The sequence below is a fragment of the Indicator indicator genome, chromosome 1, assembly GCF_027791375.1.
Source record: "Indicator indicator isolate 239-I01 chromosome 1, UM_Iind_1.1, whole genome shotgun sequence".
Classification (NCBI taxonomy): domain Eukaryota; kingdom Metazoa; phylum Chordata; class Aves; order Piciformes; family Indicatoridae; genus Indicator; species Indicator indicator.
Genome location: NC_072010.1, coordinates 83,903,641 through 83,930,374, shown reverse-complemented (window position 1 = coordinate 83,930,374; position 26,734 = coordinate 83,903,641). Strand labels below are relative to the sequence as shown.

The 26,734-nt window shown below is 43.0% G+C and overlaps 1 protein-coding gene across 1 annotated transcript in view; it reads left to right on the top strand.

Moving 5' to 3' along the window:
- The first annotated feature begins 4,590 nt into the window (after positions 1 to 4,590).
- ALCAM (activated leukocyte cell adhesion molecule) overlaps positions 4,591 to 26,734 on the top strand; it is a 35,942-nt gene continuing 13,798 nt past the window's right edge. The window contains exons 1-7 of the mRNA XM_054384713.1: positions 4,591 to 4,683; positions 7,442 to 7,661; positions 13,290 to 13,354; positions 13,758 to 13,845; positions 15,507 to 15,689; positions 18,677 to 18,804; positions 22,419 to 22,548. Of these exons, the coding sequence (XP_054240688.1) occupies positions 4,630 to 4,683; positions 7,442 to 7,661; positions 13,290 to 13,354; positions 13,758 to 13,845; positions 15,507 to 15,689; positions 18,677 to 18,804; positions 22,419 to 22,548 (868 nt within the window). The 5' untranslated portion in view covers positions 4,591 to 4,629. The remainder of the gene's footprint in view (positions 4,684 to 7,441; positions 7,662 to 13,289; positions 13,355 to 13,757; positions 13,846 to 15,506; positions 15,690 to 18,676; positions 18,805 to 22,418; positions 22,549 to 26,734) is intronic.

Below are 26,734 nucleotides of genomic sequence, written 5' to 3'. Positions count from 1 at the left end.
TCTCCACATTTAAAGGAAAACCTGTGCCTTTCTGGTTCTGGGTTAACAAGTTAGTAGAAAACAACATGATTTTTAATTTAGGAAGAATGTGTGGCAGAATTTGGGCCGGCGTCAGGGGAGGGGGGGGTATCTTAAGGAATGAGCTTCAGAGACAAGTGTTCTTCTAAAATCAGGGCCCAGTCTTTCTCTTCATCAGGTAATTTATCAGTTACCTGCTCTGAGTGATATAAATGTAAATCTTTTAGAGAAACAGTTTAATTCACACTGGTGAGTCTTATTTGAAGAGCTTTGGTAGCATATACCAGTTACCTTAGCAACTTGCAGGGGTTAAATGGGTGTCTGTGAAAGAATGACATACAGATCCCACAGGGTCATTTTGTTTTCCCCTAGTAGCAGGGAATACAGTAGCAGGAGCAGTTTCTGCTTTTCCATGTCATGGAAAATACCATTACAGAATTTTCAATTGCTAAATGCCACTTGACTGGAATTTGAACGGGTACTAACAAGCTTACTAATTGAATATATATTTGCAAGTCTCTTGTAATGTTGCACCCCTGGGAGAGAGGAACCAGAAAGGACTGTTGTGTATTTTTTTTCCTAGCTCTAGCAGAAATGAAAATTGGGATTCAACTTGCAAAGCTGAAGTTATGTTGTCCTCCCTCCTGGAGCAAAATGAGGATGAGTGCAAGAGAGGGCCAAGGGAAAAATTTGTTCCAGCTTCCAATTATGTTTCCGTTTATAGTTTGATTTCATAAAACATTGGTCCTATAACCGTAAAATTGAAGTTAGTAGATTTCTTTAAAAAAAAAAAAAAAGTTTCATCTCTAGAGCTTGCACAAACTCAGCACCATCTAGTGGACCACCTGCTACTGCCAGTCAGAAGACATCTGGTCTTCATAAATCATACAGCAGAGCAGAACCTGCAGCTCTGGTAGTCTGAATGGTGGACCTAAAATATATTTGTGGCTAATTATCTAAGAGAATCAGAGGATTAGCAGTTGTTGAGCTGAAAAGGAGTAGTGTGAAGGAAAGGAAGTTTAAGATACGTGCAGGTAGTGCTGTCTGTTATCTCCTACGGTCCTTTAGTCCATTGAGCTCCAGATGTCCTGCCTGCTTCTCTGCCTTACTATGCCATGCTTCTCTAAAGGAGAATTTTGGAATAGAATCATAGAATTGTTTTGGTTGGAAAAGACCTCTGAGATCACAGAATCCAATCACAAACCTAACACCACCATGGCCATTAAACCATGCCCCAAAGTGCCATGTCCACACGTTTCTTGAACACCTCCAGGGACGGTGACTCCACCACCTCCCTGACAGGCTGTTCCAATGCCTAACCACTCCAAAGATTTTTTTTTTTCCTAATATCCAATACCATTTCTTTATGGACAGCCACACAGAACAAATCACAACCTGACTGTCATTGTAATACAAATGATAAAATAAGAGCTGGTGCTAATAGTGAGCTCTGAAGTCTTCACCTGGGAAAAATGCTCTAGACTCTTTCTAATTTAAATTTTAGGCAAGAAATTCAATGTTTGGCTCTTTGAAAATAGATCATTTTACTTAAAGAATAAAAATCCTTTGGGGGAAACACCAGATGAAGTTTAGGTTGGACATAAGAAAAAGCTTCTCTACCCAAAGGGCTCTCAAAGACTGGAACAGGCTGCCCAGGGAGGTGGTTGAATCATCATCCCTGCAGGTGTTTAAAAGCCATCTAGCTAGAGTTCTTAAGGATATGGTATAGTAGTGGCCCTGGTGGAGTTAGATAATTTTGGATTTGATGATCTTGAAGGTCTTTTACAGCTGTGATTTTGTGTGAATCCCCCATATAAAGTGCACGTGTGCAAAAAGCAAGAGAATTTTCAGGTTATCCCAGTGGCTGCCTCAAGACTCAGGAAAAGACAAGGGGTCCACAGCTCCAGTCTTTTGGGAATGCATAGGAACAGGTTTGCTTTTTCCATCTGTAAGAAAGGCTTAATCTTTGCAAAAAGACTGGGTGTTTCTGTGGCCCTGGATCCTACTACTCTCTGTTAAATAAGATTTCTTTAGTAATAAGCCTTGAATTTTGCGTCTCCAGTTGGAAATGAAGGGAGAGCAAAGGGGGAAATTCTGAGTTTGTCTCTGTGCAAAAGACCCTGACAGATTGTGGGTGAGAGCAGGCAGCCAGTGCACTTCCTCAGTGTCATAGGTTGGTATGGTTTGGAAGGGACCTCTGGAGATCATTGAGTCCAACCCCCCTGCCAAGGCAGATTCACCTTGAGAATGTCACACAGGAACAAGTCCAGACAGGTTTTGAATCTCTCCAGAGATGGAGACTCCACAACTTCTCTGGGCAGCCTGTTCCAGTGCTCTACCACCCTTAAATTAAAGAATTTCCTCCTCATCTTTAGATGGAACTTCTTATGTTCAAGTTTGTGCTCGTTAATCCTTGTCCTGCCACTGGGCACCACTTAAAAGAGACTGGTCCCATCCTCCTGACACCCATCCTTTAAGTATTTGTAAGGATTTATGAGATTCCCCCTCAGTCTTCTCTTCTCCAGGCTAGAAAGACCCAATTCTCTAAGGCTTTCCTATTCAGAGAGATGTTCCCATCCCCTTTTTCTGTACCCTCTCCAGCAAGTCCCAAGTGACCCTAGGGAAGCACCAGATGCCAAGCATCCTTCCAGTGTAAGGAGGAGTGTCATCGAGAGCAGGGGCAGCCTTAGAAAAGAGGAGCTAAGCCAAGTTGTGTTATACCAAATTCATCAAGTAGTAACAACTTCCCCTTTAAACTGCATGCATGTGAACTTTCCATCACTTTCAGGTCTGTTGTTTTTGTTCGGTTCACATGTTTTGGACAAGGAAAATAAGCAGATCAGATTTATTTTGTAAATGTTTATGCATTAGCAGGATAACATTGTGCTGAGGTTTCCAAAAAAGAGCTATTTTTAAATAATTCATGGAAGCATTTTGCTTCATTTTTCCAAAATCTAAATGTGCAGAGTAGTTTGTTTTGCAGATTTAAGAGAACACCGGACTTAAATAGAATCATAGAAGGGTGGGGGTTGGAAGGGACACCTGGAGGTATTCGAGGCCAACACCCCTGCCAAAGAAGGATCACCTAGGGCAGGCCACACAGGAACACATCCAAACAGCTCTTGAAAGTATCCAGAAAAGGAGACTCCACAATCTCTCTGGGCTTCCTGGTCCAGTGCTCAAGCACCCTCACAGCAAAGAAGTTTTTCCTGACATTGAGGTGGAACTTCCTGTGCTTCAGTTTGTATCCATTGCCGCTTGTTCTATCGCAGGACACCACTGAAAAGAGACTGGCACCTTCTTTTTGATTCTGACCCTTCAGATATTTATCTCCTCTCAGTCTTCTCTTTTCCAGATTAAACAGCCCCAGGTCTCTTAGTCTTTCCTCATCAAACAGATGTTTCCATCCCTTCATCATCCTCATAGCCCTCCATTAGACCCTCTCCAGTAGTTCCCTGTCCCTCTTGAACTGGGGAGCCCAGAACTGAACAAAATATGCCCTCAAGCTGCTGGCCATAGTCTTAATGCACCCCAGGAGACCCTTAGCCTAAGAAGGGCCCCAAGGGCACATTGCTGTCCCACGGATAACTTCTTGTCCACCAGGACTCCCAAGGTCCTTCTCCACGGAGAATAAGATTCCTCTTTTTTTTGTTTTCTAAGAATGTTATGCAGTGCATAAAAATATATTGCATTTTTATGGAGTGCAGCAGTCTGCTTGCCTCCTTGCAAAACTGTATTGCGGCATGAACCTCTCCCGGCGCAAGTGGCTGATTTTTGAGATAATAAAATAAAAGTTTAAGGATTTCACTTTTCAGGTTTTAAGTTGGAGGCAGTGGCTGTTGGTACTGTAGTCTTACGTGTTCATGCAGTTGAGCAAATGCAATCCTGTTTGAAAAATCTACTTGGATGCCACAAACATGGGTCCAAAACGATCATAATGTTTAAGTAAATGACTTTAGTGACAGAAATCCTGTTTTGTCAAGAGTTTTGGGGGTTGTTGGAGTGGGTCCAGAGGAGCCCACAAAGGTGATTGGAGGGCTGGAGCACTTCCCCTATGGGGACAGGCTGAGAGAGCTGGAGCTGTTCAGCCTGGAGAAGAAAAAGCTCTGAGAAGACTTTGAGTGGCCTTCCAGTACCTGAAGGGGCCTACAAGAAAACTGGGGAGGGGCTTTTTACAAAGGCTTATAGTGATAGGATGAGGGGCAATAGACTGAAGCTGGAAGAGGGGAGATGTAGACTGGATATTAGGAAGAAATTCTTTACAGTGAAGGTGGTGAGACACTCGAACAAGCTGCCCAGGGAGGTCAGGGATGTCCCCTCCCTGGAGGTGTTCAAGGCCAGGTTGGACAAGGCTTTGGGCAACCTGGTCTAGTGGGAGGTGTCCCTGCCTGTGGCAGAAGGGTTGGAACTGGATGACCTTTAAGGCGCCTTCAAACCCAAACCATTTATGAAATCGTGCTGCTGGTAGATACCCATTTGCAAAGGATGTGGCTCTGCTCTTGTGAACAGCTGTGAACAAAGAAAATGCTCAAAATCGTTTCCTTTCTTTCTGTTTCTCCCTCAGCTCTGGGATTGTACACAGTAAATGCAGTATATGGAGATACCATCACTATGCCTTGTCGTCTAGAAGTACCAGATGGTCTTATGTTTGGAAAATGGAAATATGTAAGTATAATTTACCTCTATATTCATTAGAGCTGGTATAAAAGATGTGTAATTTTTGGGTATGACATTACAAGACTGCCAGTTGATAGGATTTCTGTCTCAGATATGAAGACGTTCATCCCTGTGTTTGTAAGACTGCAAGATTCCAATCTGCCTAGATTAGAGGTTTGAGGGATTAATCTTCTTGTTCAAGAGAAATAATTATTCAGGAGTTCTCTGCCAACCTGTATTAGAGACATGGTGTGTTCCCCAGTGGTGTCTCACTCACTTGGCATTTGAGTGTATGTTGTTGTACATTTGAATGCTTCTGAAGGAGGCTGCCTGCAGCAGGGCATCTTTATCTCTGGGAAAGTGTTGTCCTTGGGTCTGGTTGATCCAGGCAGTCACTCAACAATGTTTCATGCTTCAGTGTATTTAAGGCACAATGAAGAAGAGGGTTGGTGCTGACCTTAGTGGAGCTGCTGGTGTGTTCAGTCTGCCATTTGTGTTGTATGGAGAAGAGAGGCAGAGACACCAGTGCTTTCTTGGTTGTCTGGGTCAGCCTGCAGTGGGAACGCCACAGGATGCACTTCTCCTGGATGACACTGGTATGCAGGGCCAAAAGGAGAAGCTTATCAAACTCAAAAGAAACCTGGAAGCATACATGAAAGAAAACACCAGGATACAAAAACTCTTTTGCTTCTCAGATTGACACAGGGACAATGAGTTTTCCTGCTATTGTAAAGTTCATCTACATCTCCTCTCCTGCTCAAACAAAATGCTACCAGCAGTAATGGGTGATGCTTACTCAGTGGATTTAAAATGACATCATTTTCTGTTCTCTTAAAATGGCATCCACCTGCCTGTTTGACAGCAGACTCGTCTGCCACCAGGGTTTTTTCTTTTCCCTTGAACCTGGAAATTGGCAGTTTTGCAGCCTTCCCCCATTCAAGAGTTCCTGATCCATAAACATGTTTTGGGAAGTCAGAAGTCCGTGGAGGATGTTTTCCAAAAAGGGACAGTGAAACTGTTTCATATAAGTGTTCAGAAGATGCAGGACCTTGATTTTGCTATGTGCTTTTTAGTCTGCTGACTTCTCTTGGGAGGACTGCCTGTATGAAGAGGCAAGGTTATTTTGAGAAAAAGAAATGCATTATTTCCTTCTGGTGCATTTGGATTGCTCCTCTTGGACAAGTACCAAGCAGCAAATGGAGACATTATAGCTTCTTCTAAATGGAAAGGGAGAGAACATCCAATGTGTTAGAAATGCCCACCCAAGCACTGTTGTATGAAATTATTGCCACAGCCCACACAACCAAGTGAAAGTGATACTTATCCTCCCAGGCCAGCTCCCAGCATGCCAATATTTTTTGTTTTCAGCAGGGAAAGGGTTTGGTTTAGGACTTTTTGGTCAGATGATTATTGCATGGGAGGAAGAAGAAACTCCATTTTCTCCTGTGATGCTTTTGAGCATAGCAATGCAGGTCGGTGGTGGGAGCCTGAGGGTGCTGGGACACGTGCACCAAGGCAGGAGCAGGGATTGCTCCCTTCAGCATCTACCTGTGCATGCTGGCATTCTGGTGGGATTTGGAGTTGAGAGCTCGTTTTCACTTGACAGCTAACTGCAAAACTGTTTCCTGCGTGACAGACATCTAGAGTAATCCCACAGCTGAGTGGGAGAAGCAAAAAGACTATAAGGGAATTTAAACTTCACATTAGCTGTTCCCTCCTGCTCCCTGCCTGACTCTGACACCGCTCATCTCTTGTCACAGCATCATCATGCTTTTGTGGGCTCTACAGTCAAGCTGAGGTATTGTGCTGGGAGCACTGCTCACATCAGTGCTACAAGGTGCAAGGGATAAAAGGGAATTAAAATCTCTTCTGGCTCCCAGCACAATACTGAACATAAAGATGGAGTCAACCTTTCGCCTCACTTTGTTTGAAGGCAGGCAGTGCCTGTCCCTAGTTTAGGGCGCACTGGAATGAAATCCTGCAGAACTCAGCATGTAGACTTCGTCTCTCATAAAAATAAGATGATGATATAGTAGGTTTGTGCAAGGCTGTGAACTTTGTTTTCCTTCTTAGGATGGCAACTGCATACTTATTAATGTAAGGAGGATGTCTAGAAACAGTATTTTGCAGAGTATCCTGAGATGCATAAATAACAATATTTGACTGTATGTATATTCCCATGCTACAAGCTCTTGGGTCCTTTAAACAGAAAAGACAAAAAAAGCCCCAAAAAACAAGCAAACAAACAAAAAGAAACCCTAGGAACTAATTTAGAACAAAATAGGCAGTTATGCCTGATTAAATCCTGCATTTGGAATGGAGTCTGAATATCCCAGACAAACAATATGAATATGTAAAACAATCCTGGGAGGAAAAAAAGGAAACCAAAGCTTTTGAGCTTAGCTCAGAAATGTTTCTATTTCAAATGGTTTCTCATACGCATAGAGGCAGGTGCCAGAAATACCAGCTTTCATCAGAGGAGACCCTGTGCTATGCTGAGATTGAGCCAAAGCATTGAAATTATTTCTACTGATGAGATGCACAATGTGTACCACAGCAGTCTTAAACTAGCTCTTGTGAGTTTCTACTGAATTATTGGTGAATTTCTTGTTAGTATAGCAGGAATAAATCAGGCAAAAAGCCATCTGAATCAGCTTATATATTTAATTATTTTTTTAAAATTTATGAGTTTGTACCAATTGCAGCTCCTCAGGAACTTCTAAATGAATGTTTGTGCAAAACAGAGGTGTTTCTCCTTTCATTACAGGAAATGCCAAATGAATCTCCAGTATTTATTGCCTTCAGATCATCAACAAAAAAAAATGTACAGTATGATGATGTGCCAGACTACAAAGACAGGTTGAGTCTCTCAGAAAACTTCACATTATCCATCAAGAATGCAAGAATCAGTGATGAGAGGAGATTTGTATGTATGCTGGTTACAGAAGATGATGTCTCCGAAGAGCCAACGTTAGTCAAAGTCTTCAGTAAGTGCATCACAGTTGTTACGACTGTGAACATTCATCAGCATCTGAGCTGTAAATTACAGAAACTTCTGTTTAATGGAAAGATTAAAGCCAAGAAAGTTAAGTTTGGCTGAGTAAATTACTAAAGACCAGCAAATTTCTGCAGCTTTCAAAAATGTAATCTACTGGTGGCATTTATGTAACGGGGCTGCCTGCACTTGCAGTTTGTTCATGATAAGTGCTGGCTCAAAGAGAATTTTAGACTTTGATAGTGACTCACTGATGTGATGTCATTTGGCCTTGGAAATGAAAAATGTAAAATTAGCACTGATTATTTTCCATTTTTCCATTTGTTCTCTTAGCAAAGTCTTCTGTAGGAGGGAAACGTTAACTGTGTGCGGTCTTCAGGATTAGATCAGTGGAAAAGAACTTTCTACAAGGGCTTGTAGTGACAGGACAAGAGGGAATGTATTGGAGCTTGAGGAGGGGAGATTTAGACTGGATATTAGGAAGAAATCCATTACAGTGGTGAGACACTGGAACAGGTTGCCCAGGGAGGTTGTGGATGCTCCCTCCCTAGAGATGCTTACGGCCAGGTTGGATGAGGCCTTGAGCAACCTGGTCTTAGTGGAAGGTGTCCCTGGCCATGGCAGGGGGGTTGGAACTAGATAATATTTAAGGTCGCCTCCAACACAAACTATTCAGTGACTTTGTGAAAGGTTTAAAGCAGCCCTGTGCAGCTAGTGTTCAATGGTAGAAACTGTGACTGAGCAAGAGAGAGGTTGAAAAATTAGTTGCTAGCCTCAAAAGCTTCTGTTGTCCCCTCCTGAATTACCAGGAGGAAGGTGAGTCTGCACTTCTGTTTTAGGTCAGAGCAAAAGGTGGTGGAGTCACTGTCCTTGGAGGTGTTCAAGAAACGTGTGGACCTGGAACTTTAGGACATGGTTTGATGGTTCTTAGGTTGGTGGTTGGACTCGATGATCTTGGAGTTCTTTTCCAACCAAAATGATTCTATGAGTCTAAACTTTATTACCATTTGATAAAGCCTCAGACTGATTGCAAAGCTGATCCACACTGTGAGCCCCAATGCTCTGAGGTGCAGTCCTGCTCAGAGTTTGTACAAGAGCATGTGCAAACCTGGGCTCTTCTTGCTGCAGATTCAGAGCAGACATGTAATCCCTTAAATCCTGACCCAGCTTGTGGAGGTGCCTGTGATGCCTTTGTAGGGGCACAAGACTGATGAGGCTTAGGTTAGTATTTGTAAATGCTGTCCTGTGACTGAAGTGAACAATGTCTTCCTCAGCTTCATTATTTCTATAGCTTTTTTTGGCCTTTGTTGCTCCTCAGATGCAGATTTACCCAGGCAAAGTCTGTTATAGGAATGCCTTGCTTTCAGGGATGGGCAGTTTCAAACAAATCTCTCTTCTGCTTGAAAAACATGAATTATGTTTTAGAAGGACACTTTTACTCACCTCTTACAGGGAATCCTGGGTTCAGTTTTGGGCCACTCACTCCGAGAAGGACATTGAGGTGCTGGAACATGCCCAGAGAAGGGCAACAAATTTGGTGAAGGGTCTGGAGAACAGGTGTGGTGACCAGCAGCTGAGGGAACTGGGATTGTTCAGCCTGGAGAAGGAGAGGTTGAGGGGAGACCTCATTGCTCTCTACAACTCCTTGAAAGGAGGTTGTGGAGAGGTGGAGGTCAGTCTGCGCAACCAAGTAACAAGTGATTGGACAAGAGGAAAAGGCCTCAAGTTGCACCAGAGAAAGTTTACATTGGATGTTTGGAAAAAATATTAAAAGAGTGGTCAGGCATTGGAACAGGCTGCACAGGGAGGTGGTGGAGTCACCATCCCTGGAGGTGTTCAAAAAACTTGGACGTGGCACTTTGGAACATAGTTTAGTGGACATGGTAGTGTTGGTTTGATGCTGGCCTCAATGATCTCAGAAGTCTTTTCCAACCTTAATGATTCTATGAAGATGTCAGGGAGTTGTTAGTAGCATCTATGCAGAGGTTTATCAGTGGCATAAATGAGTTTGAAACTAGATTAGGAGTTAACAGCAATTCCTTTCCCCCATTTCATTTTCAACTTGACTGTAGAAAGACAATGAGAGCAGGGAGGAGCGTGCTGAGAGCACAGCTCTTCAAAGGGAGTGATAAAGAATTATCATGTTTCCTTATCACACACAGCAGTAAAGGTGTAGATGGAGCAGTGGTACGTGGTGAAAGGAAATGCTAACTGCGTGAATGACTGTGTGCTGCTCTAAATATTGACACAATGCCAACACAGCCATGGAGCACAGCCTGTGTGTTTTATTGTAAGCATTAATGCTAATGGAGAAGGCTTGTGTTTTCTGAGGAAGAGAGGAATGGAGGATGCCACCTGTGTGATGTCACTGACTTAACACTGCAAGAGAAAAATCTGCAGTTTTCCATTTTGAGTTCACGTCTTGATGATTCTCTTACCGTTTCTTTCCACTTAACTTCATGGAATCATAGAATGGTAGGGGTTGGAAGGCACCTCTGGAGATCACCGAGGCCAACTCTATGCCAAAGCAGGGCCACCTAGGGCAGGCCACACAGGAATGTGTCCAGGTGGGTTTGGAAATTCTCTGGAGAAGGAGACTCCACAGCCTCTCCAGACAGCCTGTTCCAGGGCTCCAGCACCCTCACAGCAGAGTTTTTCCTTATGTTGAGGTGAAACTTCCTGTGTTCCAGTTTGTGTCCGTTGCCCCTTGTCCTATCACAGCACACCACTGAAAAGAGACTGGCACCTTCTTGACACCCACTTTTCAGACATTTTTAAGCATTAATAAGATCTTCTCTCAGTCTTCTCCAGGCCAAACAGTCCCAGGTCTTTCAGACTTTCCTCATCAGACAGCTGTTCCAGTCCCTTCATCATCCTCATAGCCTCCCTTGGACTCTCCCAAGTAGTTCCCTGTCCCTCTTAAACTTCCTCGAGTCTCGTTTTGGAGGTTTTAGGTTTTGTTGTTCTTTGTCTCTCAAGCATAATTAGGAAAGAGTTAAAAGTATCCTACAAACTTCCTTTATTTAAGCAGTGGAGTTTCTAACTCCTTGAACCAAAGATTCAGAGCTAAGCTGCAGCCCTGCAAACCCTCATAACCCCTAATCTTGTTCACCTGAACCTCAGCTGTATCCCACCAGTTCTGCCTGAGGCTGGTTTTCACTGGAGCTTGCCACATCCTCCGCTGTGCTGCCGGATTAACTCAGAACTAACGAGCTGAAATGGGTCATTGCACAGGTACCACCTGCTAGTCTCACTCACTGGACAACTGAAACAAGCTCTACCAGCTTTCCAGATGGATCCTGTCCTCATCTTTCTCACTTATGGCCAGAGTTTCCAAAGCAGAGCAGCGTAGTGGACATTAGTTGCTGTCCTGCTACACTGACGCTTGGCTTTTACAGGCAGTGAGCTCTTTTCCTCCATATTATGGGATCTCTGTAGAATTGCAAAGTGCTCTGGCGAGCTCTCAAGCCAAGAGATAAGCAGTGTGCTGAAGTTGCAAACACACCAAAACAGGCTCTGCTGCTGCCAAGTTGAAAATGTTTTCTCGCTCCAGACACTGAGCTAGTAAATGCGAAATAAGTCCTTCTAGTTCATGACCTTGGTGCATGTGTGGGGGCTGTGAGGGTTTGGCAGCTGGCCTTGCCTTTGGGAACCTGCCTTGAGAGAGCAGATGGTGGCTTTTCTAACTGCAGAATTGGAATAGGTTGCCCAGGGAGGTGGTAGAGTCACCATCCGTGGAGGTGTTCAAGAAATGTGTGGACATGGCACTTTGGGACATGGTTTAGTGGCCGTGGTGGTCTTAGGTAGCTTGTTGGACTCAATCTTAGTGGTCATTTCCAACCAAAACAATTCTATGATTCAGTGAAGTTTCCCCTCAGCCTTCTCTTCTCCGTACTAAACAACCCCAGTTTCCTCAGCTGCTGCTCACCAGACCTGTTCATCAGACCCTTCACCAGCTTTGTTGCCCTTCTCTGGACACACTCCAGCACCTCAGTGTCCTTGTAGTGAAAGGCTCAAAACTGAACCCAGCATAGAAGGAGTGGCCTCACCAGTGCCCAGTGCAGGGGCACGATCACTTCCCTGCTGCTGTTGGCCCCACTATGGCTGATCCAGGCCAGGATGCTAGTGGCTTTCTTGGCTACCTGGGCACACTGCCGGGTCACGTTCAGCCAGCTGTGAAGCATCATTCCCAGGTCCTTTTCTGCTTTCCAGCCACTCTGCCCTAAGCCTGGAGCATTCCATGGGGCTGTTGTGACCTAAGTGCAGGACCTGGCACTTGGCTTCATCAGCATGTAGAGATTTTGGCAAGGTAGTTTGAAGTTCACTCCAAACTTGGATTACTGACAGCCATCCATTATTCATAGGGAGCTTGATGTGGGGAACAAGGTTCTGTAAGCTGGCATAGTTAAGGATGTTTCAATCAGTTGGAGTATATACTATGTATGCTTATTTAAGCAGTATAGCTGGGGTTTAAAGGCTTTCTGTGACTATATAAACATTGATTTATTTTTTTTTTATCCACTCACTCTTTCACCTCTTCCTCTAAATTGTGGGGGAAAGTGTCTCTTTTGAAGATAAAAATTTGCATTCCAGGCTTCAGGCCAAACTATTTTAACAGGCAAGTTATATAGTCTCTAGAAAGTAGTCTTTTATGATGGAAACGCTGATAGATCCTCCACATTGGCAAGCTAAGAGGTCCATCTACCATAAGAAAAGTAAAGAAGACGACATACTGGCACTGAAGAAAAAGTTTATTTATTTTGTTTTATTTTTAAGAAAGTCATAACTAACTCACAATCAATTAATTACACTCATCTCTATCAACTGAATTTCTTAAATGTAATAATCCCAGTTAGGAAAAAGAAGCCTTAGAGGAATCATGAGGTTAAATTTTGGTTCTTCACAGTGTGACAGCTCAGTATATCCAGAGTGTAATATCCAGAGAAAAGCTGCTTTTCTTGTTGCTCAAATTTCTGTACCGTTGGTTCCTTCTCCAGTATCTGAAAGGGGCCTACATGAAAACTAGGAAGGGACATTTTACAAGGGCTTATAGTGATAGGATGAGAGGGAATGGATTGAAGCTGGAAAAGGGGAGATTTAGACTACATTTTAGGAAGAAATTCTTTACAGTGAGAGTGGTGAGACACTAGAACAGGTTGCCTGGGGAGGTTGTGGATGCCCCCTGCCTGGAGGTGTTCAAGGACAGGTTGGATGCATCCTGATCTAGTGGAAGGTGTCCCTGCCCATGGCAGGGGGGGTGGAACTAGATGATCTTTAAGGTCCCTTCCAACCCAAACTGTTCTATGAATCTATGAGTCTGTCTGTCTATCATGGAAATCAGATGGATCAGATGCAGTTGTCTCCTCTCAGGTGCCAATATAGATATTGTCAGGAATGCATGGGATTCACTACAGAAGTTACAACACATTTTCAGGTGATGGGTTTTCCTAACACTAAGGCAGAAATATTTCACTTTTTCTTCTTTTAATGGCTAAGACAATACCAGGCCAGCTTTTATTCTATTTAGTCTTGAAGTCCATGTATCTTTTAGCAACTTTTTTGTTTTCAAACACCTGATTGTGCTCCCTTCACTAGCACTTTTATCCTATTTATGTTTTAGAACAACCCTCTCAACCAGAAATCTTACATCAAGCGAACTTCTTAGAAACAGAGAAGCTACAAATGGTAAGAGCAGCATCCTCCCTCAAACTGATATGTCCGACAGCTGCCTGAAATCCCTTTACAGTCAAAATACAGAGCCAAGGGGGTGGAGTGAGGTTCAGAGAAGGGAGTGTGTGTATGGGTGCATACCTGCACAGTCTGTAGCCAGGCTGAGCACAGAGCAATTCCCTCACCATTGCTGTGTTAGCCTTGCCTGGTTCTGCAAAAAGGGACCATCCTGATCTTAGACCCAGCACCAAACCCTCTTCCAAATTTTACCTAAGCTTGACTGATGGGATTTGTCCTATTTAAGAAAAACAAGTTGGGGTTAAGCACTTGAACTTTCTAGAAATGTTTAGCTAAAGTAACTATAGAATGATGCTAAAGCCCAGTGATGAAAACCAGTGACAAATACTCTGTTTTGCAGCTTGGGGAATGTGTTTCAAGAGACAGTTATCCTGAAGGCAACGTTACATGGTACAGGAACGGGAGACTTCTGCAGCCTGTGGAAGAAGGTATGTTGCAATAATGGCCAATGTCCCTGAATCCAGACAGCCATGTGCACAAAGAACTGGGTTTGTAAGAGCTCTACTTTAGTCTAATGTATTGGTCCTTTGAAGAAAATGACTCATTTGGAAACATGTACTGGAAGGAAGCTTCTAAGCCATTCAGAAAAGCCAAGCTACACCACACTGGCTGCTGCTCTTGGGTCACAACAACCCCACACAATGCTCCAGGCCTGGAGCAGAGTGGGTGGAAACTGCCCGGCAGAAAAGGACCTCGGGGTGCTGGTTGACAGCTGGCTGAACATGAACCAGTAGTATGCTCAGATGGCCAAGAAGGCCAACAGCATCCTGGCCTGAATCAGAAATAGTGTGGCCAGCAGAGGAGGGGAAGTGATCATACCCCTGGGCATGTATGTACTGGGCATGGGTGAGGCTGCACCTGAAATCCTGGGTTCAGTTTTGATCCCCTTACTAGAAGGACATTGAAGTGCTAGAGCATGTCCAGAGAAGGGCAACAAAGCTGGGGAAAGGTCTGGAGGACAGGTTTTGCAAGAAACAGCTGAGGGACCTGGGATTGTTCAGCCTGGAGAAGAAGCAGCTAAGGGGAGACCTCATTGCTATCTACAACTCCCTGTGAAAGGAGGTTGGAGTGAGGTGGGGGTTGGTCTCTTCTCCCAGTATCAGGTGAGAAGAGGAGATGGCCTGAAATTGTGCCAGGGAGGTTTAGGTTGGTAATTAGGAAAAATTTCTTTCCTGCAAGAGTGGTCAGGCATTGGAACAGGCTGCCCAGAGAGGTGGTGGGCTCACTGTCTCTGAAGGTGTTCAAGAAACGTCTGGCCATGGCACTCTGGGACATGGTTTAATGGCCATGGTGGTCTTAGGTTGAAGGTTGGGCTCAATGATCTTGGAGCTCTTTTCCAGCCAAAGCAATTCTTTGATTCTATATAATCTCTCTCAGTTCCACCTTTAAAATCACATCATGGGGAAGAGGGTAGCCCTTGTTAATGCTGTTGCAAAGCTACTCTTGATCCTATGTAGCTTGTAGAAACCTGTATCTAGTTTACAATTTCTTACAAGGTGTTAACACTCTCAGTTTCACACCTGTCCAGTATTGTCTTTTGGACCACGTGGATGATCGTCTCTTTACAAAGATTTTTATATATACCTTACACAGGTGTTTTCCAGGATATTTAAGAACACCATTTGGGTTTTCCCTTCCCCTTTCAACTTGAATTTTGACATCAGACCCCAGTATATTACCTGCCATGAAACAGACAATGCTTACAAAATCGAGTTATAAATATGATCCTAAAAATTTGTTTTGCCAGCATTTTTGAAGCCTTCCTGTCTTACAAATGAAGCTGAGATACGTATTCTGCAAAATCTACCAGTTTGCAGTTTGCTTTTTTGTTTGGATTTGATTTAGGAGCTGGGATTGATTTGATTGCCATGTTAGCAGTATGTTATTGATAAAATATTGCTGGTGGGATATCAGTGGCGATACCAGAAGGAAACCATTTATGCAATGTCTTAGGGTCATGTTCCTTGCCTGTGGCATATTCCTTGCATTCCCACAATAGCCTGCTAGCAAATACAGAGCAGGCAACAAAGTGCAGGGAAAAGTTTGCAAATTCAGTCTGTGTGACACTGAAACAGTATTTCCTTTTCAGCTGTGGTCATAGATTTGCAAAAGAGTGTGAACAGAACAACTGGTCTCTTCACCATGACGTCATCCCTCCAGTACATGCCAACGAAGGAAGATGCAAATGCCAAGTTTTCTTGCATGGTGACCTATTATGGACCATCTGGCCAGAAAACAATACAGTCTGAACCAGTTGTCTTCGATGTTCACTGTGAGTTATTGAAAAGAATTTATTGCTGTATGAAGTCCACCTCAGGGAAGGGCAGGGGGGAAAGCAAATTCAGAGAGAGTTTAGAAAATTACAGCAACATTGTCAGATGAGGCCTTGAGCAACCTGGACTAGTGGGAGGTGTCCCTGCCCATGGCAGGGAGGTTGGAACTAGATGATCTTTAAGGTCCCTTCCAACCCAAACCATTCTATGAGTCTATGAATTGCAGCCTAGCTGTTGAGATGGTTTCTTCAAAGCTGATTTTTCAGCAAGAAGGTCTGAGTACATTCTGCAGTTTTTACTTCCCTTCAGGTTGACCTGTGATTTCTTTCTATCGCTCAATGTCAATACTGCACTGACAAGAAGAAAGTGATAACCACAAAAAGTTACAGTGAAAAAGGGTGTCATCAGACTCGGTTAGCAGAAGTTACAGCAGTGGATGGGAATACTGAAGATCTGAGAACACCTCTTCGCTGTCCGTGTTGCTGGTTGTCGCTTTCCTCTTGTCAGTCAATAGAACGATCCTCTCTGTGACTTCTGAAATACGCAGTAGGCACACAGCACAGTTTAGTGTGGACTCAATTGCTTCTCATTTTTGCATAGTCAACACTGAACCCTTAATGCTGGCAGGCTACCTGGCAGCTTGTAGTTTCTCCACGGCTCTAATATACTGATTTTTAGATTTAAAGTGTATCATTTGGATATTGGTTGACTTTCTAGTAGAGAATTTGTGTGAATAATTACATCCAAGTAACTCAGTCTTGGTAAGTAATTCTCCCAGAGAAGGGCAACAAAGCTGGTGAAAAGTCTAGAGAGCAATCCTTATAAAGATCAGCTGAAGGAACTGGGGTTGTTTACTCTGGAGGAGAGGAGGCTGAGGGGAGACCTCATTGCCTTCTGCAACTCCCTGAAAGGAGGTTGGAGTGAGGTGGGGGTTGGTCTCTTCTCCCTAATATCAGGTGCTAGAATAAGAGGACATGGCCTGAAATTGTGCAAGGAAGGTTTAGGTTGGATGTTAGGAAAAAACTTCACTGAAAGAGTGCTCTGGCACCAGAAGAGGCTGGCCAGGTCGGTGGTGGAGTTACCACCCCTGAAGGTGTTGAAGAAACGTGTGGTCATGGTACTCTGGCACATGGTTTAATGGCCATGGTGGTATTATGTTGATAGTTGGACCTGATGATCTTGGCAGTATTTTCTGACCAAAACAATTCTATGATTCTATGGAAGGAAGCTGAGGCTGTCATATCTGAAGGAGGGAGGATGTGGCTTGTTGAAACCCCATACCCCTCCTCTTCCTGCTGTGAAGAGTCAGATGCTGTGTTAGGGCTCTCAGTTATTGAGAGGCCCCAGAAAATGCAGTTCCTGTTACTGAAAAATCCCATAGCAGAAGACAGACATGATGAATGCCTTGAGGGCCAGAAGGACTGTAGAGTGCACACTTGACTGAACACACAAAATCAACTGTCAGGAAAAGAGTTTCTCTGCTCTGTAGATGGTTTTAGTGTTTAATAAGGTGCACAGAACTATGCCTTAATGCAACACTGGCATTTTTAATGGAGTTTTATTTATTTATTGAAATAAAAACAGTGAGAGTTGCCAGCTCTATATTTTCTCCTTTAGTTTAGTTCATTTTGCTTTGGGTTTGAAAAATTGTATTTAGGCTTCTGCTTAGAAAGAATAGACTCTATTAAAGTATCCTTTGCCTTACATTTTACTTTGGTAATATTCTGGTTTTTAACTTATGGTTCAACTTGACTGAACATGACAGAAGTATGTTACATTTACAGTTCTGTTGACTACAATAAGGGTCCTGTTATGTTCACCAAATTAATCTTACTGAAAGCCTCTAGTGATCAGCATATAGAATAGGCTGAAAATAGTGGTTTAGTTCATATTTCTTTCTTTTTAATGCAAGAAGGCTATTATCTGGTACTAATGGAAGGCGTCGAGAGCTTCAGGTTTTTTTTCCCTAATTGCTGCGGTCCTCCAAACAGTGAACATCAGAGAGGACAAATTAATTCCTCATAATGAAGTCACGTCATGAAACTGTTCATACTGATCAAGGCTTTTTCTTTTCTTGTAAGCACATAGAATCGTAGAATGGCAGGGGTTGGAAGGGGCCTCTGGAGATGAAGCCCAACCCTCTGCCAAAACAGGATCACCTGTGGCAGGTCACACAGAAATAGAATCAGAATCACAGAATGCCAGGTTAGAAAGGACCCCAAGGATCATCTGGTCCAGCCTTTCTACGTGGTAGGTGTTGGGGCCCCATCCCTGGAGGTGTTTAAGGCCAGGCTGGATGAGGCTCTGGCCAGCCTAATCTAGTGTGAGGTGTCCCTGCCCATGGCAGGGGGGTTGGAACTAGATGATCCTTGTGGTCCCTTCCAACCCTGACTGCTTCTATGATTCTATAGTAGACTTGAAATGAGCTGGCCTAGCACCATGTCAAGTTCAGTCTTCAAACTGACTAATGTAGGGGAACCCACTGCTTCTCTTGGGAGATGATTCCAATGTCTAACTGTTCTCATGGGGAAACGTATTCTTCTGGAGTCCAATGAGAATCTGATTGGCAGTAACCTGTCCCCATTACCCCTTGTCTATTCCACGTGACTCCTTGTAGAAAGGGAGTGTCTGTCCTCCTGGTAGCCACCCTGGAATGTGTCCAGGTGGGTCCTGAAAGTCTCTAGAGAAGGAAACTCCACGTGACATGGTTGTAATTATTGCTGTTTCAGCTACAGGTGTTTTGGTGAAGCAAAAAGAATAACATATGGCTCCTTTGTACTTACTTCACTGACAAAAGGACAGGAAGTGTGAATAACTTCCGTTCTTTTCTGAAGAGATCTGTACATGATAATGCCTTCACCTGCTTGATAAAGTCACATACTCTTTGGCCATGAATATTGTATGGGTAGTGTCATTCTGTTTTTTGGTGGGTTTTTTTTTTTTTTTTTTTTGCAGAAGCTATTAAATGTGTCCATTATTTTCACAGATCCAACAGAGAAGGTGACTATTGAAGTGCTGCCACAAAGCAGCACCATTAAAGAAGGTGATAACATCACTCTGAAGTGCTCAGGAAACGGCAACCCTCCTCCACAGGAATTCTTGTTTTACATTCCTGTAAGTCTTGCCTTGCTGTCACTGCCTGGTGAAATATTCTGTGTCATCCCTTCCTACAGACATTGCTCCATGTCAGTGTCTACGTGATTTTGTAACAAATGAAGGCAGGAGTTCAATGTGACTAAAACTGAGGATAGACATCAGCCATTACATCAGTCTCTGAGGACACCTCACCTGAGCTGGCCATATACCTTCTGCTTACCCCCACCCCAGCTTTGTGGGGTTTGGACCTACAAAAAATTGCTAAGCATTGTTTCCCATTACCAGACATCTTGATAAGAAGCAGTTTGGAGTAAAGCAGTTTATCATCCTGAATAAAACTTTCTTATCTGTTGTCATAACAGACAAAAATAGGTTGGATGTTTGGTTGGAAGTTAGGATTTTAGGTTGGATGCTAGGAAAAATTTCTTCACAGAAAGCATTATCAAGCATTGGAACAAGCTGACCTGGGAGGTGGTAGAGTCACCATCGCTGGAGGTACCTCAAAGACTCATGGATGTGGTGCTGAGGGACATGGTTTAGTGGTGGTGGCTTAGCAGTAGTGGTGGGATTGTGAGCTCTAGGCAAGCAATTGGACTTGATGATGTCAAAGGTGTCTTCCATAAAGATCCAGCAGGGAAAGTATGAGAAATTACTCCACTATTTCTTTTGGACTTTCACAGATGAATCTTTGTGCAATTTCTTTTCTTCAATTATTAGTTAGTTAATTCTTTGGTAACATAACAACACAAAAAAAGAACGGGGGCTGACAGCACAGGAGAAAGTGTAGAACAAAACTGCGTAAGATGGAGACTGAGAAAAATAAAGGCTTGGATACCATCTTAATATTGGTGAAATTGGGGTGCATCAAGGAGAGTATGGCAAGCAGATGAGGGAGATTCTCCTCCCCCACTATGCTGGCCTGGTGAGACTACAGCTAGAGTATTGTGTCCCATTTTGGGCTCCTCGGCTCAGGGAATTGCTTGAGAGGGTACAGCAAAGGGCTTCAAAGATGCTGAGGGGAATGGAACATCTCTCTTAGGAGGAAAGACTGAGAGAATTTGGTCTTTTTAGTCTGGAAAAGAGCAGACTGAGGGTGGATGTCATCAGTGCTGACCAATAGTTAAAGGGTGGGTGTCTAGAGGATGGGACCAGTCTTTTTTCAGTGGTGCTCAATGACAGGACAAGTAATAATGGACATGAACTTGAACATAAGAGGTTCCATCTAAATATGAGGAGGAACATCTTTAATTGAAAGGGTGGTGGAGTGCTGGAAAAGGCTGCCCAGAGAGGTAGTGGAGTCTCCACCTCTGGAGACATTCAAAACCCTCCTGGATGTGTTCCTGTGTGATCTCTAGGTGAATCTGTCTTGGCAAGGGGGTGGAACTGGGTGATCTTCAGACATCCCATCCAACCTCTACCATTTTGTTACTCTGGGAAATTGGTGGCCAGATGTGGCTTTATCTTCTAAGATTCCTAGTCTTGCCTTCTGGGTCCTGCTTCTCTCTAGTATTTTATATCTTTTTTTTTTTGTTGTTGTTGTTACTACAGTAGTGAGCAGAGCTGATCTTGAAAGAGGCCCAAAGCAGTAGCATGCCTTCAGGTATTTCAAAAACTGCACATCAGCCTTTGACCTTCATCTACTTTGGACTCCTGGTGTGTTTGAATTGCTGAAGAGCAGCAAGGGAAACAGGGAGCTGAAGACCTCTTATCAGAACATTTAGATTCAGTGAGTCATCCTAGGAACTCACTATCTGCCAGGGGAAAAATGTATGGTCTCTTTCCTTGCTCCACTATCAGAGCAAGCTGAACACTCAGGTTTGTCTTCTCTTCAGTCTCCTTGCTACCTCTGATCCTAGTTCTTTCACTAAAAGGAGAGCTGGAACTGGGGTGGTTTTATCTGGAGAAGAGAAGGCTGAAGAGAGACAGCTCCCTGAAAGGAGGCTGGAGTGAGTGGTGGCCAGTCTCTTCTCCCTCGTGTCAGAAGGAGAGGAAATGGCATGAAATTCTGCCAGGGGATGTTTAAGTTGGAAATTAGGAAAAATTTCTTTGCTGCAAGACTGGACAGACATTGGAACAGGCTGCCCAGGGAGGTGGTGGAGTGACTGTCCCTGGAGGTGTTCAATAAGTATGTAGCTGTGGAGCTTCAGTATATAGTTCATTGGTCAAGGCATCTGGGTTACAGTTAGACTCAATGACCTCAGAGATCTTTTCCAACCTTTATGATTCTGTGGAAGTGTTGATTTGTTTGCAAGACTCACAGGTATTTCTGGATTCAGGGATGTGAATTAGTTTCATTCTGTACTCATCTCAAAGCTGGGCTAAGGCACTCAGTTGTAATCAGGGGGAAACTGGGAAGTGGGCAGTCAGAAATCCATACTTTCTAGCTAATTAAAAACAGTTTTCTATAGATAACTGCATATAAGGTAGTGTATACCCTGCCAGGCTTCATACCATGGTGTAGAGGAAGGTTGGCTTGTTGTGCTTTCATAGAATCACAGAATGGAAGGGACCTCCAGAGATTGAGTCCAACTCCCATGCCACAGCAGGATCACCTAGGGAAGGTCACACAGGGATACGTCCAGATAGATTTGGAAAGTCTCCAGAGGAGGAGACTCCACAACCTCTCTGGGCAGCCTGTTCCAGGGCTGCAGCACCCTCAAGAAGTAAAGAAGTTTTTCCTCATGTTGAAGTGGAACTTATGTTCTAGCTTATACCTGTTGCTTCTTGTTCTGTTACTGGGCAGCACCATAATGAGACTGGCACCTTCATCTTGACACCCACCCCTCAGATGTTTCTAGATGTTCATAAGATCCCCTCTCAACCTTTTTCATAGGAGAGATGTTCCAGTCCCTTCATCACCCTCATAACCCTCCATCGGACTCTCTCTGGTAGATCCCTGTCTCTCTTGAACTGGGGAGCCCAATACTGGATGCAGTATTCCAGGTGTGGTCTCACCAGGGCAGAGTAGAGAGGGAGGAGAACCTCCCTTGACCTGCTGGATACACTTTTCTTGCTGCACCTCAGGATAGCATTGGCCCTCTTGACCACAAGGGCATGCTGCCGTCCCTTTGCTTCATGTTTTTTCCTAAACTCAATATATGACTATCAGGTACAGATTTAGGAAGTTTGTTTTGCTGTTGTGATCTGTGCAGCACACTTATTCAGAGACTGTTCCAGTCTTTCGGGTTTTCCACCTTCTCCTTTCTGCTAAACTTTCCAATTTTGTATTTTAATATCCTCTTAAAATAAGTTAGTCATTCAATTAAAAGAGTAAGCTGTTAATTGCAGGTGCTTTTTAAAACTGTAGTGTCATGCAAGAGATAAACCTTAGTATTATTAATGGCTAGCATGGCACTTTGGGGACATGGTTTAATGGCCATGGTGGTGTTAGTTTGACCGTTGGACTTGCTGATCTTAGAGGTCTTTTCTAACCAAAACAATTCTATGATTCTATGCTGTATCTCTGCATATCTTGGAGTATTTTACCATCCTTATAATGAAAAGAACTGTGAAACATTGGACCAGATGATCCTTGGAGGTCCCTTCCAACCTGGCATTTTCTGATTCTGTAAACAAAAATTAATGTTTTTAGGAAGCCCATATATAATAAATATTTTGCTTCCCATCCACAGGGAGAAACAGAAGGTATAAGGAGCTCAGATACTTATATGATGACAGATGTGAGACGAAACGCAACAGGAGAATACAAGTGCTCTCTGATTGACAAAAGCATGATGGACTCAACCACCATCACTGTACACTGTAAGTCACTGCATTTTGTACTCCTTGTTAGGACAGAAACCTGCCTTGGATCTTCTGGGATGATCTCTCCCTGCTTGACTTTGGTGATCAGTCCAGTTAACCTACAGGATAACTGAATGATGAAGGTGGTTTGGTGTCACGTCATTTTTATTCTTTCTAGTGGATTTCTGTTTGAAAACCTTACTTTTCCCACTTGATTGGCTTAGACAGAGATTCACTTTCTGTAATCTTTGGATAGTATATGATACTATGAGGGTAGATTTAGACTGGCTGTTAGGAAGAAATTATTTACAGCAAGGGTGGTGAGACACTGGAACAGGTTGCCCAGGGAGGTTGTGAATGCCCCCTTCCTGGAGGTGTTCAAGGCCAGGTTGGACAGAGCCACAAGCAGCCTGGTCTAGTGGGAGGTGTCCCTGCCAATGGTAGGGGAGTTGGAACTAGATGATCTTCAAGGTCCCTTTGAATTCAAACCATTCTATGTATCTATGAATATTTTTGCTCTGTCATAGACAGTGGAAGCTCTCATACTTTGTTTCACTTAAGTGAAGAGAGATAGGGCAAATTATTCTGACTGTGGCTTTACTTCAGAATATACTCAAAGGCAGAAGCTGGTCCACAGTGGTGTCACTCAAGGTCATTCCTCATAGTTAAATTCACATTAGTCTGCTGTCCTTTCATCTTACCTCTGTGAGGTCAACGTGTGAGGAGATTGAGGAATTCATTTGGTTCACATCAAGCAGGTTGGATTTTTTTCACTTCTCTGAGAATGAGGAGAGCTACAGAGCTCAGAAGTTTCTTTAGCTGGATCCTAGAGTATTTGCTCACACTTTATCAGAAGCACTTTAAAAGCAGCCATTGAACTGCTTCAAGCATTGAAGGAATGGTTGCTTTTCAATGGCTGCTTTTCATCTCTTTATCTGAGAAAACAAGAGCAGAAACTCATTCAAACATTGCTGCAGTGTCACAGGCTGTGAGCTGAGACTCAGGCCAATAGTACTAGGTTTGCTCTAAAACTGTTGATGGACTGTGGCCTTCCCAGTAGCATAAACACCCCTAATAGTTTTACAATCTCAGAGGGACAAAGAATGGATAAAGGATTTTAAAGGCTTCCACGGTAGTTATACTTCATATAAAAAGAAACTTCATGTTTGTATGCTTGGTTTTGATAACTTCTTTTTCTTTCAGAAGAGGTATAATGCATGCAGAAAATATCTGTACAGGAATAATTACACTACTTCATTTAATGAACATTTGGTCTTTAATAAGGTCATCTGCTCTTTTTCTTCCTGCCCTTTCTCTTTGCCAAGAGTCAGGCTATGTAAGAGCTGAAGAGAGCTCTGTACTATGCCACTAGCTGCCCCATCTCAAAGGTACTTTGCTATGGTGTAACTGAACCTTTTATTTTATTCCAAGTGTATTACAGGTCTGCTTGTACTTCCATAAATAGTTACTTTAAAGAATGGCTTCCTCAGCTCCAAGTTCTTTATAACAATCGAGTTGTCCCTTCTCTGTGTGTCAGAAGAGTTTTACTATATGAGAAAAACACAGATTTTCTTGACAGAAATCTTTCCAGTGTTGGCAGCTACTTAGAACTCACAGGTACACCAGTACCCTACTGCTTTACTTCGCTTAGGGTTCATTTTGGTTTGTTTGGCTTTTTTTAAACACCTCTACCTGCAACAAAGCCTTTGTTTAAGTGAGGTGCAGTGGCCTGGGGTAGTTCAATTATTCCTGAATGCCCAGACCATGCCTTTGTCTTTAAGCTCCTTGGGTGGCTTGCCTTATGCTGATCTAAAGCATTTCTGCAACATGTTTTCTTGTGAGGAAAACTCCTTTTATAGCTTTCTCAGACTCTTAGAAGTTTTAGATTTCAGATTTCATTTCAGATTTCAATTGCTTACTTTATATTAATTTCCCAGCAAAATTCAATATTTTTTAGTGCTTTCCCCTTCTAGGGTCCTTACATAATTTTTGGTGTTTGATCTTCAGATTTTTTTTATGCCTCCATGATGATTTTTTGTCTTTCAAATAATACTTATTAATGCCTATCAAATCCTACTTTTCCTTCCTCTTTTGCTTTATTACTTACTTTTCCAAACATGGGGGAGTATTCCTGTCTATGCTGTTACACTGAAAAAGCCTTAATTCTGAGCCTGGTCTTTTAATTTCCTCACATCCAATCTTGGTATTTTAGAGTTTCATTTTCACTTAGAGCAAAAACAACCCAGAAAACAGCCCAATAGCAAACCAAAACACCCCAACATCAACTCCTCCCCCCCCCCCCGCCAGTCAACCAAACCAGAAAACCCAGAACCAAACCCCTCCAACCAAACCAAACCCCAACCAAACCAGAAACACAACCAAACACCCCAAAATCAAACTAAAGACCCCAAAAGCACAACCCCAACCAACCCCAAACCCCAGTTTGTTTGTTCCAGTCTTCCCCACATAAATTCCATACTTCTCTCAGATGATGTGGTAATACATGCAGAAAGCACCCTTTGTCTCTTCCCCGTGCTACTTGGTATGCAAAGACAGCACTGAAATCAATGCAAGACTTCAAGTGAGAGCACATTAAGAGCTAGCAAGCATTGAAAAGGGTGCCTGATGGGAAGTTTGTTTATGAAAGAACATTTCAAAGCCAAGCTGGAAATGTATGGAAAAATTCTTCCAACAAAGGTTTTTGTGCAATGGCAAGAAAAATTAATGTTGAGAATTTTCTGTATGCAAGAAACACTTTATCCTCATCCTTCCATACCAGGAACAGATTATTTACTAATGGATGGAGCATGTAAGCTGAGAGGTAAAAAGTACCTTCATCACATTTCTTTGTGGACCCTACAGATAATTATTAATCCAAATCAAATTGCTGTATGTAGGGTTCCTAGAGGAGATTCTTTTTTAAACAGTAGCTTAATTCTGTACTTGCCTCATAAATCATCTTACAAATGAGGCTTTGAGGAACCTGGTCTAATGGGAGGTGTCCCTGCTCATGGCAAGGGGGCTGGAACTAGATGATTTTTGAGGTCCCTTCCAACTCAAGTCATTCTGTGATTCTGTGAAGTACTGCTCTAGCTATGCAGTTTATTCTGACAGTTTAAATTGTCCTGAACCAATGGAAGAGGGATTGTAGACTTAGTTACACCCCAAATATGGGAGGCGGGGGGAGGCACCAGGCCTGCTACTGTGGAGGAAAACTGGGCTGAAGAGTTGCTCTGGGTTCTGTCTTGCCTGAGATAAATAGCAAAAATTCAGTGAGCTCCTGTAAGAGGAATCCCTTCTGTATGTTCTAGGGTGGTCTGTTAGGTTTGAGGTGCTATCGTGCTTCTAAGAAGAAAAGTTTTAAGTAGATGTGTGGAAGGAAAGTCACCTTGAAGGGAGGGGAAAGATTAACTTAGCTTTTTGTTTTGTTATTATTATTTTTTAAACACCCTACTTCCTTAGTAGTATGTGCTCAAATGCTCACTGTCTAAATATTGTCATATTATTATTAACAACGACGACGATAATTTGTTTTTCTTGTGGAAGCAATGACAAGATCTCTAGAATCTTGTTAGTTTGGTCGCATTTACTAGTTTGAGGAGAAAGGAGGAGAAATCCCCATAGGAACACAGAAGCACAATGCCATTTCATCTCTCTGGCAAGATCTGTGCTTTACTCTGACACAGATGAAAGTACAGTTCTTGTGACCTCTTGGACAAGGCATTAGACTCATAACAGAGATAATAATGCAGACTCATAGTACAGGATAGACCCCCAGAGTTGTTCCCTCTAGTTCTGCCTTTTAATTACAGTAGTGTTCCCAGGGCAACCACTGAATGAAGCCAGTAGCTAAGTTCACTGCTTGGTTTTTGTTTGGTTTTGGTTTTTTTTTTTTTAAAGAAACTGTTTTCCGTTTTCTCTACCAACTGTGATTTTGCCTCAAGATTTTTATTTTTTTTTCTTCTTTAAACTCTGCTTAAAAGCCAAAAGGATGTTTTGCAATCCTTTTCCAGCAAGGACTATATTCATGATGGAATCATATGTGCTTGCCATTTGAGAGTGTGTGTGTGTCTGCATCTGTGATAGTCCTTCAACCAGGCAATTTGGCTCCAAGCAAGGAACTGTGAGGGGAAACAAAAGCAGTTTAGCTTGGCAAACTCTGCTTTTCTTTCTGTGTAGGTTTGGGGGTTTTTTGTTTGTTTGG